General features: G+C 36.6%; 1 protein-coding gene across 1 annotated transcript in view; it reads right to left on the bottom strand.

The window, feature by feature from the left end:
• The window catches only part of TLL1 (tolloid like 1), a 123,909-nt gene that overhangs the window by 46,265 nt on the left and 61,048 nt on the right, over positions 1-16,596 (bottom strand). The window contains exons 5-8 of the mRNA XM_041427909.1: positions 15,383-15,500; positions 8,121-8,299; positions 6,187-6,292; positions 3,086-3,210 (exon numbers count right to left, since the gene is read on the bottom strand). Of these exons, the coding sequence (XP_041283843.1) occupies positions 3,086-3,210; positions 6,187-6,292; positions 8,121-8,299; positions 15,383-15,500 (528 nt within the window). The remainder of the gene's footprint in view (positions 1-3,085; positions 3,211-6,186; positions 6,293-8,120; positions 8,300-15,382; positions 15,501-16,596) is intronic.

Genomic DNA, 16,596 nt, shown 5'->3' with positions numbered 1-16,596 from the left:
TGTAGTCCCATTCTACACACTTTTTTTTCTTCTTTTGGCATATAGTATCTTTCTCCATAATTTTCCTTTCCTGTTCTTCTGCTCCTATTAAGCTACACATAAACATTAACTACAATTTCTATATAAAACTATAAAAGCAAACTTGTGTTGAAATTTTAACAGCTAGAAGAAAACACATTTTATCACTCAACTGGACTATCTGAAAACCACTGTAATACATCCAACCTTGAACTTCAAGTTTTATTCTCAAATACCAAGATACTCAAAATTCAAAATCAGATTGGCAGAGGAAGGATTTCAACTTAGCTGTTTTCTTTCCCCTTATTATTCCACCACATAACAATATAATTCGGTTTTAAAATGTAACAGATCCCTAACAGCAATTACATTTTTTGTTTCACAAAAAGCATAAGGAAAAGTTAAAAACAAACCAAAATTGCTGTTGCTACATTTTAGAGACCTGGCACTTACCCTGCTGCTGAAAGGCAGGTTATCAAATCTCACTCTGGCTTCACCAGTCTCAAAACTGTTTCTTGGTCAGTAAGTGCCTTCCTGAATAATCACCCTGAATGTCCTGACTATCTAAAACACCCTGGAAGGCTCAGCTTCTTCCCTGCTGTGAGGATCACCTGTATTTTCCACCAACCCTGAGATCAACTTCATGTTCATGGGCCCCAGAAAAGGACTTGGGCCTACAACTGTCTGCAGAAATAGTTAGAACTCCAAACAAAACACACACAATACTATAAAATCCTTTATCATAGAAATGTGGATCTCTGGAAAATGCTGATTAAGTAATTGTTTTCTGCATTTTCATTGCATTGTATTTAAGGCAGCACTTATGAACGCATGAAACAATGCAGATATTAAGGACTGAAATATTCAAGGCTGTTTTATCATAAGCAGGTGTCACAATTAATACCTTTTGTCTGAAATAGGAAATAAAACATACCTCCAAAACCAACACAGTATCAGGGATTTTATTGCTATGAAGTACAATGAGCACTTGATTCTTTGCATAAAACCAAAAGCTTTATGTCTGTCTGAATTTTCAGTTTCACTATTTGCTGGAAAATTTATTAGAAGTTACCGTACCACTTTCAGAGATTTGTTTCCTTTATAGGATTTAGTCTGGGTTGTGTTTTTCAGCTATGCAGCTTCTATTAAAAATATTAACTGAAAAAATAACATTTTAAATAGTATGCTATTTAACATTTGTAGAAAAAACTTCTGCTTTTTTCTTTCTTTCTCTTAAAACTCACTTTCTTTTATGGCATGGCTCATCTAAGTAAGGCTGGAAAGCCAATACATTTTATCCCAAATTTTGCAAAGCTGGGTGCCAAAAGAGGAGTGTAACCCTTCAACCACTATGCATTTTTATTGTTTATGTGACCCATGTTCACTGGTGCTGCAAAAAATATCTTACTTCAAGCACAAACTGCTACTGAACAACCACAGTGGTTTTACAATACTGTGAAATGAACTTTCAACAAGACTTTCATGACATTGAAAGAAATTATAACCCTCAGTACATTTTCATGACATATACGAAAAGGATATTTTCTCTGAACAACAGTTTTGCCATTAGCTCTAAATGTACATTGCATCTTTTACAGTTTTGAAACTGCATATTAGAGTATTATATACATACTAAATTGACTAGTTTATAATTTCTTTCCTGTTTTTTTTCTTAAGTCAATATATCACAAGATGCTACCTACATACCCAGCAGTTTTACTTTTATACATTTTCCTCCAAAACTTGTCTTTTATAAAAATATATATGTATTCTTTGTGTTCATGAAGTTGTTGCTCTCTGTATGCTTTCATTAGAAATCCTGCTGCCAAGTGTATCATTATTAAAGTACTTTCTGTACCAAAAGGAAAGAGCAGAAATTGTTCCCAAAGGAACAGTTGTTAAAGAAAAGGTGTTTAAGTGGTTTCTGCTCTGGCAGGCCCAGCATCTCTGTGGCTGTTCTCAGTATATACAAGAGTATGATTCAGCGTACTCACAGCACATTTGGTGTACACTGTACAGTGTACACCAAATGCACATCAGAGTCCCCAGATCTTCAGTAGATCTCAGTGCTGCTGCTACAAACTTGAAGCAACTCCATTGCTTTAACACAGATTGCTTTCTTTAGTCCTTTTGTGTTGATCAGTTGGTTAAAAGTGGCAATGTATCTAAGTTAAAACAGTTCCTGAGATGTCATTCGTTCCCATGAGCAGTATGGCTGTAAACCTAAGTGGCACAGAGCTGGGATGTCCAGCCTCTCACAAGGATCTTGCTGGTAAATTCTGACTGAGAGATGGCACTTCTGAATTTCTTTGGTTGACACCAAAGGTTAACAGTGGTATCAGCAGTAATTAGAGCAAGGAGATTAAAACATTTTCCTTTGAGATCTCCACCATTCTGGCAGCACTCAGTAGAGAAAGAGCATTAGAGAACAACATGAACCATAGGGTTGACTCTGGGTTACTCCAGACTTGCCACTGATGTCTCTGAGACAGACAGCAACTCAACCACACTATTTTGAGATAAAAAATTAATATGCATTCAAATTATAGGATGACAGAATTAGGCAGAAGATATTTAAATTTTAAATGTATCTGTTAAAACTATAGAAATTTTGTAGAAAGATCTAAGCATCTCATCCACAAAAAAGTTTACAATTTGGTTGTCCTCACTTCTTTCATTGATACATTTTAAAAAAACATAATGGATTCACAGACAAGTACAATAATTCATGTTGCTCCTTCTGCACTCAGCTCGAATTCAAACAAGACTCCGGCAGTATGCAAACCAGAAGTGATATTAAACATATTTTTCTAGTTGTTGAACAGCTAAGAAAAGCAGATTGAAATGTTGTTTCATACAGTTCATCTGTCCTTAGGTGCTTTGCATTCCAGTGACCTTATCCATAAGATTTTTTTTTTTTATTCGATTCCTCAGCAGCCTATGTCAGTTGCCAACACACAAAGAGAATACTGAGCAGCTGACTAAAAGTTTATCATTCCTCTTGAACAACAAGTCAAACAGTTGCCAGTATGTGGTTTTTGTTTGTTTGTGGTGCAATATGCAATACCTGGACATCTATACAGCTTTCTTGCCTGTGCAATATCTCCTTTACTTAGCCGGGTACGCTGGCCAATAGCAGGTCGTATACCATTGTCATCACGGGAAGGGAGAATGGTATCCAGAAACATGCCCCTAAAAAAAATAAAAATAAAAATAGACCCCAAAAACCCCTATCAGGTTTCTCTCATAAAACTGTCTGAGTTCCATGAATGTATACCTGTTTTGTAAATCTAGTTGTTACATTTGGCATAATTAAGAGGGTAAGATACAGAACTTTAAACAGACAACATGCCATAAAATTCCTCAGGTTGGCAAACTTTACTAAAGTTACCAAAAAAGAATCTTCGCTCAGTACATCAATTAACATATCAGCTTTTATATTTCTGCTAAAAAAGAGGAAGATGATCTCTAACTGCTGTTAAGACTACACAAGGAAAAGACACTGCCATTAAGCTATTGTATATTGGAAAAAAATATCAAATTCCATTAAAATACATAATTTAATCTCTAGCACAAAATTCTTAATAACAAAGCTCCTGTTTCTAACAAAGATTTTATATGAAATCCTATAGTCTGACTTACATGTGAGAGCAGGTAGTCAAATACACTTGGCAATCATGATTCTGTCAAGAGTTGTAAGACATTTAACTCCATGCTAGCTGCTGACACTTGCAAAACAGAAATGCTTACTTGCCAGCCTTTACTTGCCTCACAATAAAATATATCAACTTACCACATGTGATTTTAGTGACATTAACCTTAAATGACAAGACATCATAGAGAAGTACACTTGTTCCAAATGTGCAGTTTATTCAAAATTTCCCAGATTTTAAATATGGTCTAAAACATTTTGCCATTCTCAAATAAATTTTAATAGAGTAAGGTACGAAACTACATTCTGTTATCACGTGTCAGAATTTAAAAGCCTTCAAACCCAATAAAATAGCAGTTACCAGAAGAATACATTTCTATAGTTTTATTTTAATTTTTTTATAATCACTTGTGTACTTGTAGGGGTTTTATTGAAAACTAAAACCAGTACTTTCAGACATAACATAGGTCCAAAAACTAATGAATGGTAAGGATCCTTGTAGTTAGGAATACCATTTATAAACACATATTGGTTTTTAAATTATAATTGATGAACCATTTTGAGTATTGCAGATACATATTGCTCTCTTTATCCAGTTAGATTTTTTGAGGCATCACTAGAAATTTTGTAAAGACAGAATGATCTCAGGATGTTACCCTAAACATTGAAATAAACTACATATGGCATTAATAATTTTCTAGAACAAAGCCACATTATTCTTTAGAAAGTGATTGCATCTGTAAATTATAATTCTATTTTCCATTAAATTTCAGCACAAAATCAAATTGATGCTTTTCGTACATTGAAAAACTTGGAAAACAATCCTCTCTTGAATGCCTTAGCACTTTATTAAAGGAACATACTGTAAGTTTAAATACAGCATGAATAAAATCATTGTGCATGACAAGAACTTATGATGTTTTGTGATTCCTACTACTTATCTGGGTGAGCAAAGTCCAACAGCTGGTAATATGCCTCACTGGGCATCACTCACACTTGCAGGATGAATTAGTGCAAATCAATACCCAACCTCAAGGCTCTGCTGGCTATTTTTAGACAGTATGAAGTAATGAGCCCTTGTACCTTGGGGCAAGGCATGCCTATTCATGGCACTATCAGTTTTTGCCAGCTTGGAAAGTGGTGAAATCAGGGCAAATAAATCAAATTACCTTGATGTTGTCATTGCCTTAGGACTCGGGGGGGTTCTGTCTTGTTCAATTACTCTGTGTTATACAGGTTCTTATAATCTCTTCCTTAAGATAATGGTATGTGTAACTGGATTAAGCAATGTGACTAATAGCTACCTCATGTGGCTCATTCCCATGTTCTTCCAGGGGTGAATTATGTGTATGCTGAGTAATAGAGCTTTTGGTTGGATTTTTATATAATAATAGAATTTATATTGAGAGAACAAGCCAAACAAATTTGCAAAGGTTGGTGAGGTTTTAGTGGCCCTCAGTTTATTTCAAAGTGTCAGATTGTCTAGTATTTTTTGCCTCAAAATGCATGAATTGGAAAAATATTTCCAAAAAAACCAACCCAAAACAAAAAAAAAAAACAAAAAAAAAAACAAAAAAAAAAAAAAAAAAAAAAAAAAAACACACACACACACTAAAAAACCCCCAACCCAACCCAACCCAACAAAAAATACCCCACCCAAGCATATATCTTTCTAAACTAAAATTTTTTGTTGGGTATTTTTGGGAGGTTTCTTTTAATTTTACATTACTCTGGTATTTTTGGAAACTAATTAGCTGATTAAATGTAAAAGGAGACTGGATGAATGCCTCCTTCACTTCTTCTCCAGGGTAGGGCTGACCCATGGGACCAGCTCATTGTTCAGCTCCCCACAACCCTGCACCTTTTCAGAGAGAAGCCACTGAGTTACTAAGGAGCTGAGAAAGGATCAGCCTGCAACAGGACAGAGCAAAACCAGCAGAAGTCTTTACTATAAGGTTTTGATGACAATAACAATCTGTACAAATATAAAGAGGAGGCTGCAGCCTCTGTTATAAAGGCTTGACTGCAGTCCTTAGCAAAAGGACTTGGCTGTGGCTTGTGGTAGGTGTCAAAATAACCTGTGCTCTACCTGCATAATCCATAGTTATGAAACTCTATGCATCAAAGGAGATTTATTTTTCTTTTAGAAAACAGATCATGTTACACATAACATTCCTAGCTGTTTCATTCATTTGATTTTTCTAAATTCAAATTTTTGTGGACACAGAAAGTGAGTACCATATAAAATGATGTTTCCAGTTTATCTTGTCTGAAAATCTAAAGAACCGAGGCAAGATCAAAAGGCTGCTTTGAAACTGAACAGAAGAGAAATGCATTTTCAAATATAATTAAATTATTTTGACTTAAAATAAACAAGCTGTGCTTTGACTGCTGTAGGAATGTTATATCGCAAGGGACATTTTAAGGGATTTAAAAATACTTCAAAAAGAAAAGTTCTTAGCATTCACAGACAGGAAGAGAATTAAAAGTCAAAAGGTATAACCTGAGACTCCAACCTTGAGAAGGTGTTCCTGGCATAGTGCATAATGCTGTCAAAGTCATATGGTTCCCCCAGGGAGTTCACCTCTCCAGGCTCCATCTTCAAAAAGTTATACTCCTGACCTACAAATGATTGATAATTATAGATTCTTTAATATCTTTTTCTGTAAAGATAAAAATCAAACACAAAAAGAAAACCAACAAAGATCCTAACCTAATTACTCACTGACATTTATGAATCTTTGCAATTTGTGAGGAAGGGTGTGATTTTATTATGCCCTCTTAACTGATAGGGCAGACATCTTCTGAAACACACATCAAATTTGTATATTTGGATTTAGAAAGACTAGTTTCATGCAACTAACACATTAAGGCGCCACACATCATGATGTGCTTCATGTACAGTCCATACAAATTTCTGGTTTGATTCTAATTCCTAAAAGAAATCATTTTGACAGTAAAGACTCCAGAAGAACTGTCCTCATTCACTAGACTGGATAATAACAGTCTAACTGGATACTAAATCCAGCACTAAACTACTGGATACTGGAGACTCGGCTTCAGCAAAGTCTGAAGCTTTCTCTGTGAAGCTTCATGTAATGCAGACACTACAAAGTCACATTTTCAAGATCCAGCTGTTGCAAATTAACAAAAGCAGAACAGGAGAAAAGGAATTATACTAATTTCTTAATTCCATACCCTAAGTTCTTTGACCTAATCAGTACATCAGCAATACAAAGCACCCCTTACTCCAGTTCATATTCCCACTGGAGTCTTGCAAAAAGACCCTGCATTGACATTAACATTTTAACCAACATAAGCTGCATAATATAACAAAAACCAAATGTGTCAGTGGTCATGGCTTCCTGATCCCATTTAGTGATCCTCAAGCTCATGCTACACCACAAGCAGTAGTTTCAGTCAGAAACCAGAGAGACAACTGGAAGGGAGAGCATGCTACTGAGGATGGTGATCCAGCTGATTCTCTCATCATAGTAAAAGAAAAGGGGAGGAGCTCTTATGGCATCTGCACAAGTCAATATTACAGTGAGACAAGGCTCAAACATGCATGCCATTTCAGGACTTTAGAGACTTAAAGGAGTGTGTATCAGCTGCCAGTCTCCTTCCAAGTCCTAGATGAAGTGGCAGAGATGCATCATATTGCAAATATTTGAAAATATTTTCTAAAAAAACAGAAGAATACTCCAAGCTATCATTAGACAATTTCTGATTTCACCTTTGTTGAGCACAGAATTCCTGTAAGTCAAAATAAGTGTGTGGCAAAGACCATACACACTTATGAACATTGCAAATGAAACACACCAACTTCCCTCCTATCTTGTCTACCCAACACAAGCAAGGGCACAAACAGCTCGGGTGGCAAAGAGCTGACAGTCACAGTTTAAAGTTCTCAAGTTCCTCAGATACTTTATCTCAACAACAACAAGGTCACTGACTAAATCTGCGTGTTCTGTAGAGAGTGAGGTGAACAAAGTGTAAACTGCAGGATGTGTGCCCGTCTGCCACAAATTGAAAGTCCTTCACCTTCCCCTCCCAGGTTAAAGCCTCTTGAGCAGCTACAGACATATTTCTATTTATCATTCCCTAAAGCCTGCAAGAGAAATGCCCTTCCTCAAGCACAGAAATATGACTTTTAAACAGCCTTAAGAGCAGTGGTTTCTTTCAAAGTTTTTGAGCATAATTGTTACTTTGCTCCTTCTAGCCTTCTATTTTAATGGCTTGCTACTTGGCCAGACCTTTGGAAAATATTATACTATAATTTCAGTATTTTGTCAATCAATTTGAGATCAGTCAAGGTAAGGAGAATAGCAGGTATAATTGCTCTTTCTGCTCTTCAGCACTCAGTTCCAACAGAGTTGAGCAGATGAAGGAAACACCAAAAACAAACACATGAATTTTTCTTTCCAAAACACTTGTCAGAATATCTCACCAGGCTGGATGTTCTCTCTAATGATGGCGACATGGTCATCACGGTCTGGTCGTGTATGTTCATGCCAAAAACCTATCACGTGACCCAACTCATGGACAACTATGCCAAATTTATCACAGTTCTTGCCAATAGATATAGCTTGAGGACCATTTCCCCTTCGACCCACATAAGAACAGCATCTGTAATTGAAATACAAACACAGATGAAAGTTTTCATATATATGTCTACTAAGCACATAGCAAATTCAGTTAAAACTTGAACAAATACTATATAAAGATTCAACAGTTAAATGCACAATGTAATTTCGGGTGTCTCACAAACTAGATTTTCTACATGAACAGTTGATTATTCAAAATACATGAGTGGGGCTTTTTTTATATTATTTAAGGTCTTAAAAGATGCTAACTTTGATCAACAATTCTCATTGTCATGACAGTCTATTCAGTCATTCTATAGAATGACACAGGAACTTGCTTTCAGCAAAGAATAAAAATAAGCAATGCTCTGATGGCAGCATGCACCCTCATCTCCTTGTGGGTCATGGATGGAAATGTTAATAACGACAGGTTGGAGAATAAGCCCATGATACTGCACTTTCAGTCACAGCTTGAGTCCAATCTATTTACCACAACACTTCCAACCATGCAACCAATTTTAACCTATTTAGTTTTCCATTCACCTATAATCCTGCAAAATCACCTTGAATAGACAACACATTTAAACACATTTGTTTAAGTCCTGGAATTTAATTTGTAGTTAAAAGCCTTTACGATCTTAATAGAACACATGATGGCAGAGCAAGGGATTGATGAGAATAGAGTTAGGATAAGCACATATAATTGTGAAAAGGCAGAAAGAATCCTTTTGTTTAAAACAGTTTAAACACTTGTGCAGAGCCTTCATGTTTGCCACGGTGTGGCAACTCTGCAGAGAAAAATTGTAATGCTGAACTAAAGAACATTAATGATTATTTATGGCTTAAAACAAATCAATAGGCTATTGAGACCTAAAGTCATAGACTATTTAACACAATTTCAATGGTTTTCACATGCCTATTTTATTGACTTCATATGCATTACGTGCTTCAACTAGAAAAGACACATACAGTGACCAAAAAATTTCTCTATATATTGAATATAGTTTTTTTCACAGTGATGCTTTGGAGACGAACAGATATAAAGGAAAAACTGAAAAAGAAATTATTATAATTAGTACCTTCTGTGACGTCTCCTGCTTTGGTTTTATTGACAGTATTGATAACAAGGGCAAAATAATAAAACAAAATTTTAACTACAGTTTGTCTTCCTGTCCTTCTTACTTCTTTTGGACCAAATGAAATTTTAACTTTTTAAGACTGTGTTTTAGCTCACCTCTGAAAGTTTTTAGTGGTATTTCATAAATGAGATTTTTAGGTGTCCGGTAAAATAATTTGACATTTTACTCTTACAGTAATGAAAAAGATTGAGCATTCTCAAATGTGTTTAATGACTTAAGACACCTCATCTAACAGATCTTAAAGAAGGCATTTTTTCAGAAGAAAGAAACTGCAATCTTTTACATAATATTCCTCTAGGTTGTCTAACGCTGTACATCTAAACCCCAACATATTGGGAATTATTTTTTTAATGCTAACCTGCTCCTAAAAAGTAAGCAGCCAGAGGGTGAGAGTTCCCTTACACTGGTTACTTGACAGATCTCAAGTACTCCCTAGAAAATATAAAGACATTTATTTAGTGTGTCTTTACATGCCAAGGAAAACAGAATTAACACTAAGTCTTAAAATAACAGCAGCAGTTCACACTTACAAAGGGTCATTAGGATTTGTTAGGTTCAATGTCTTGTCAAGAACACCAGATACATCCAATTAGGCTACAACAATTTACTGCAACAATTGCAGAGACAAAGAATAAGGAAAACTAAAATTTTAAAAAATCTATGAAGTACATTAATTTGTAATATTATGGGTTTGACCCCAGGTGTGTTTGACAAAAAAAACCCAAGATCTCTCTGCTGTACGAGCACTTGTCACACCACTTAAATTGAATCAACTGGCAGGTTATAAAGCTCATCTCTTTAATCTTTATTGCACCAGACAGCATTTGGAGACAGTAACTATTTATGAATCTCTAATTCCATTTAGTCAGTCTAGCTGATCAATGATAGTGAGCAGTGAGAAACAAATGACAGAGAAAGTGAAATGAATGAAACAATAAACTCTTTTAATTCTTTTAAGTAATACTATTTCACAACTACTGTCAAAAATACTCTTGACACAAAGGAAGAGAGAATCAGGTAGGGTCAATGTTGTCCTTTTTTAAAAAAGCTGCACCCTTGAAAATGTGACAATATAAAAATCATAGACCATGACATCAGCTTGCCATGACACTGACTGTATGAAGGTGTGAATGAATTTCCTAAGCATACTAGGATTGTGTATGACCACCTGTATGTTACACAAAGCAAGAAAAAGAGGTTCACAAAATTTCCAAACAGAATCTCACTCAGGAAGCAGAGTGTTTTTATTGGTGAAAACACCTCTTTCAGTCACAGATATAACTCTATCTACACGAAGGAGATACTGGCAATGACCTGGCTTGATGAATTTGCCTTTCGTCAGGAATTGAGATACAATTGTGGTTACTAAACGTTCTGATTCACTGCCCTAAGAGGACTTGTTGTGATGGCAGAAGTGTCTCCTGCATCTTTATCTGATCAGTGGAGATGTCCACCCCAATACTACAACCAGCATTCCTCAGCTAACAGCTGCCTATCCCACTGTATTTATATATATATATATATTAAAAACCCCTCACTGTGTCAGCACACCATGCTCTAGACTGTGGCAACCTGTGCCTCGATCACATCCCTCCTGCACACAGGAGCCACACCACAGCCAGCAGGGAAGCTGTGCCAGCTGCCAGGGTTATTTAACTCCTGAGAACATGACTCAGCCCCCTCCTACACACTGATTATTTAGCATAACTCTGGTTTCTTCTCATTTTATAAGAGTGATTGAGAGACTTTTAAAACATGTTCTTCAGCTGAAGTATGCTACAAAGGTGCACCTCAGAGAACAAATTTACTTCTTTCACCAACTTTAAGAACTTGCCTGCAATGCCTTTTTAACATACTGGCAAGTTCAAAGAGGTTAAAATATTCATCTGTTCACTCTACAATGCTTGGAGAAGCATATGAAAGAGACTTCGTTTTCCTGTATCTCAAATGGATCTGTCAAATACTTAAACAAGAGGATACAGCAGCAATTGCAATAAGTCGCCTGAATTTTATCTTTAAAATTGTTTGTCTTCTAATGGAGAACAAATTAAGATCAAAGGCATGCTGAGCTACCAGAACAAAATGAATAATTGTTCCTTCTTTTTTGTTCTACTATGCAAAAAGAAGCTTGATCTTATACTCAATAATATTTATTAACACATAGTGACTAGATGCCATCTCAATATGCTGACCCTTTTTTGCCTTTGCATGCAGAGAAGTGCACTGACTGAGTCTTTGGGCCCTTCCAATTTGATAAGAAACACAAGGATAGAGAAGCAGTAGTGAGCAAGGAGTGTTTTGAATCTGTTACCCATTAGAGTTTTATTTGCCTTAATCAACTAGATGCATAAATATTTGCTGTAATTGATATAAATGCCAGTGTAAACTGCTTGATAGTAGAATCACAAACACTAGTATCTTAATACTATATTCTTATTTTCACATCTGCAGCTTATGCATACAAATGATGATCACTAATTAGAAAATTTCAAAGTAGTGAGTTAGTGATTCAGCTATATTATTAAACCATGTTTTAACACTTAACTGTTATCAAACTCAGGTCAAATAAACCATACATGATGAAAAACAATTACAGCTTACGACTTCAGCCGATTAAATTATTCTCATGGGAAGAAGGGATGTGGCTGTAAAGCTTTTGACATTTTTCCGAACTGTCTGTAAGCAAACCAGAGAAGTTGCTATCAAGGGGGATATAAAGCTGGTTGGAATATTACATGAAGTTAGACAGAGAAGACACTTTTTAAGCTTGCAGTCGTAGAAAGCACTGCTAAATGCCATGAAGACAAGCAACTTTAGGAAATTATACGAGAGATCTGGAGGAAATACGGAATTACTTGACATCTTGAGATGCGCAACGCCTGGTAAAGACTGGAATCAGTGAAGGGGTATCTGTGTTGTGGAAAGAGCTCTTGCTCTTTTTTGGAATATCATCCCAACCAACCACGTGCTGAGCATGGCAGCAGTTGAGAAACAGGGAGGCACTGTGCTTAGGTACCTAAGAGGACGGGGAGGCTACAAGTACTCTTGCACTGGCTCAGCAGAAGCGACAACTCATGTGGACAAATATGCCCTAGTTTTGGGACTATCAATTTCAAGAATGATGTGGACTAGCTGAAAAGAATCTCAAAGAGCAATGTGATTAAAGGCCTAGAAAACACTATTCACCAGGAAAGATTAAATTAATTAGGTGTTTTCTAGCCCACAAGAATATAGAATGGAGGGGGGATTTAATAACTGTATCAAACTATACAACTTATTTCTTCAAAAAGTAGAATTTCTTTTCTATGACCGTAGGGAAAAAGTTAAATTGCAATAAGAAACACCTTGTTTAGCTATGACAAAAAATGCTGCCCAAACTTCCTACATTTCTTATATTAAGGATGCAGAAGCAAGTTCCTAAAAGGCTGTGAAATACTCATTTCTGCAGGTTTTTAGAACCAAGTTAGATAAGCATATATCAGCAATGATATAGGAATAACTGTTTCTGTCTTAAGAATACATTAGACATCTTTCTGAGATCCCTTGAAGTCCTATGGGTCTACAATAATCAAAACTTATCTCTCGTTCCTTGCTAATATGGAAGCTCTCAACTTTAAGAAAGTCATGTATTTCTTATAACCAGCTGCTATATTTCAAATATGCTTTTTTAATCACTGCCCTTCTGGGATGATCTTCCCATGAACTGTTTCAAGATGTGATGCATTACAGTCCAAAATATCCTTATTGTTTACAAAGGCTCAGTAACACTTCACTTGCTAGTGTGCTAATGCGGTCATATGAGACTTTTGTAGATACTGCCACCTGAATTTCCACATATATGACTATCCACTTTGTTTCATTTAATGTGTTATGTTTTAACTGTGTGCTCTTTGGGGCAGGGTTTATCATTTAGCTTTTAATTTCAACAGACAATAAAGTCTCCACCATCTGTGAATGTTAGCTGCCATGGTAGTACAAACAATACTGACACAATGTGCTAACAAACCAACACAGCAGGGTGCCATGGGAAAGAACTGAAGATCAGTTTCAATGCGACTGGCCATGCAGCAGAAAGTGTTTGCAGTTGGTTTGGTGTCACTTCGGTCTGGGCTCTTTCCGTGGAAAATCCTGCGTCAGCACTGGATGCTGCTGGGTAGTGCACAGTTCCTGCTCACCCAGAGAACGTAAGTCCTATTTATCTGGGTCTTCCTGAAACAACTTGTGGGCCCCCAGAAAAATCATTCAGCTGTCCCTTCTGTTTGGCCTGGCTTCATTTCATCAATGATGGACTTTTCATAGCCACACTCTTTGGTTTTATTTTAAACTTGTTACAGCCCTAGTAAATTATTTGTATTTTGCAAAGTACCCTTCAATTAAACAACATTAATGACAAAGAGTAATATAGACTTTGGGGGTGGATGCTGAGTATATTCCAAACTTCTGGTTAAAGGTGGTTATAATCCCACCTTCCCCTGAAGTGATTTATCTCATGAAACATCAAGCAGCCTAGGGAACAGTTCTTTGGCTGGAGAGATTTTTTGTCATTTGGCTTTGAGTATTTTGAAGTTGTAGGATTTACATTTGGCAGACACCCCCATAGATCTCTATCTGAAGTGTCTGAAAACACTGACACTTTTCACACTCTTCTCGTTAAATTGCTTTTTGCCTCTGTGAGTGCAAGGGAACCATTGTGATTATTCTCTGCTTTCCATTTTTCTTCCAGCTGTGTGTCAGTATCCCTGAATCTTACTTAATGGGTGAATCCTATCTCAGGGATGTCTTTAACTAAAATAATGCCCATGATGGTTCAGAACAAAAGTCAATTTCATTTGGCACTGTTTCTAAGGGGGGTCTACAGCAAACCTACAGTGCCACAAGAACATGACAGGAAACCACAGAATAAGCTCTCCTGCTGAAAGGATCTGAGGCTAAGAGACTTTCAGGGGCAAAGGCAATGCTTTTCCATACTTTCAAAAGTAGCCTAGGAGTAGATTTTATTATGCTGTCCTATACCTCAAGAAAAATACAATGGGTGCTTCAAACAGATAATTCTACATGTAATTTCAGAGGCTATAAATTAAATACATCCAGGATCATTCCTACAACACAAGTAGGTCCTAAAACCTTTTTTCACTACCCCAAACTATTATGATTCAAAAGTAGAAAGGGCTCAATGATCAGGAAGCCAGTAAGATAGGGAGCTGTTCACTGCAGAGCCTACAACTCAAACAGGAGGTGACTGTCAGAAGTACAGAATTTCCACAGGCAGTGTGCGCTCTTCTTGGGAAATGAACATGATGCACTCAGGAAGTTTACTAAGCGCTATATAAAATTAAGAATTCTGAGTGGAATAAATAGCAAATATAGCTGACAGAGGCATTTGTGAGCAGTAATATCTGTTAGATGGAACATGGTGATTAATGGAAAGTGGCACTCCTGAGCAATAAAACCTGTTCTGTTCACTTTTACATATCAGTGACCCAGAAGAAGGAATCTGCAAAATGGCCATAAATTTGGTGATTAAACAAATCTGGGCAAGGATAGTCTAGCAATACGAGAGTTAAAATTACAACAAACAACAATTTAACAGGAAAAGGGATATGGGGTAGATGCCCATATTTAATTCAGCAGTAAATATGCGACATGGAAAAAGCTAAGAATGATAAACCTGAAACACCTTTAGTACAACACATATGAATATTGGAAGCATGACAGAAAGCAAAAAATAAGTCCTATATCTATAATGTATGTATATATTAAGATAAATTTATCTAGAAATAGACCAAAGAGGTGCGACTTGACAAAGTTACCACATATACTTGTTTCAATGAACTTAAAAGCCAGGCAGAACGCGTGCATCATTGAAATGCAGTAAGTATTGATTTTCCTGTGAAGTTCATACTCCCTTATGAGTGCAAAGCTGACAGACGTGGCTGAGAGCCAAAGGCTGAGAGCAGCACTGTGTGTTCCCACAGGTGCACACTTACCCACAGGGTCTGTAGGTGAAGACAATGTAGCTCTCCTCGTCGCTGCGCTCGATGAAGGTGACGCAGGTGTACTTCTCCCAGTGCCGCATGGCCTGCTTGAACATGGCGCGCTGCGTGCCTGCAACAGCAATCGCAGCAGATGAAAGCACGCGTTCTCCTGACTGCACCTTCCTTCTTACAACCAATACCAGGAATATGGGCCTGGAAGTAGTCAGTGAATCATGAAGCCCTGTGTGTCCCAGTAGTCCCATGTAAGGCAAGATTCCAGCTAAAGGGACGCTCAGGCCATCAGTTCGTCACAACAGATGTGCCTGCAAGGGGGCTAACACTGCCTGACACACCCCAGTATATATAAAACCTGCAATAAAGATCATGACTATGTTACACCAGAGGAAGGCAGCAGAAGAAATACAGCGTTGCTTATGTGCCTGCATCAGCACAACATTCACTAAGCAATTTCCCAGATGAAACTATCAAGTGAACCACATTAGGGGAGAAAAAAAAAAAAAACACAGAAAGAAAAAGAACAAGCACAATTGATTAACTTTACATCATAGCTATCTATCTAGTAGAAAGAAAAAAAAATTTAAAAATGCTACAGCTTCAAGTCTGGACACCAGTTTAATCTAAGCCATGCAAATAGGCATACTGCTAAAAACATTTTATTAAAATAAGGATGTCGTGAACAGGGACCAGTCTCCCCTTCTTTGCATCAAAATCTCTCAGAAAACAAATGATCCAACAAAAGCAGGAAATTCAGAATTTGGTAAAAATAGACCTAGATATTTTATTTTAAAATGAGAAATACATTCAGAAAAGGTCAGAACTATCCCCTAGATCCACAATCACCCAGGCCAACTCTCAGCACAGAACACAACTTCAGAGAGCAGAGCAATGAAATTTCATTTTGTGACAAAAGACAAGGTTTAGTGACATGGAGGCAACATGTGAGAATATATCTGTATTGGTTTTGAGCTGAAAATCCACAAAGAATATTATTTGGCAAGAATGTGCTAGCAGAAATACACTCACCTTGCAGGTTAAAACATAGGATAATTAAACAAACAAAAAATGTAACCTTTTTAAAACTTACAGACAACAAAACCTGAAACTTTGTAGAAATAACAAGTTGAAATCACATCAGATTCTAAAAAATAAAGGTTATTCTGTCCCGTCTTGCCCTTTTCTTTTATCTTTAAGATGTTTTTTCTAAG

The sequence above is a fragment of the Onychostruthus taczanowskii genome, unplaced genomic scaffold, assembly GCF_017590055.1.
Source record: "Onychostruthus taczanowskii isolate IOZ18803 unplaced genomic scaffold, ASM1759005v1 scaffold12, whole genome shotgun sequence".
NCBI classification, from domain to species: Eukaryota; Metazoa; Chordata; class Aves; order Passeriformes; family Passeridae; genus Onychostruthus; species Onychostruthus taczanowskii.
Note: the sequence above shows the minus strand (reverse complement) of the source record. Positions and strands in the feature narration are given on the sequence as shown.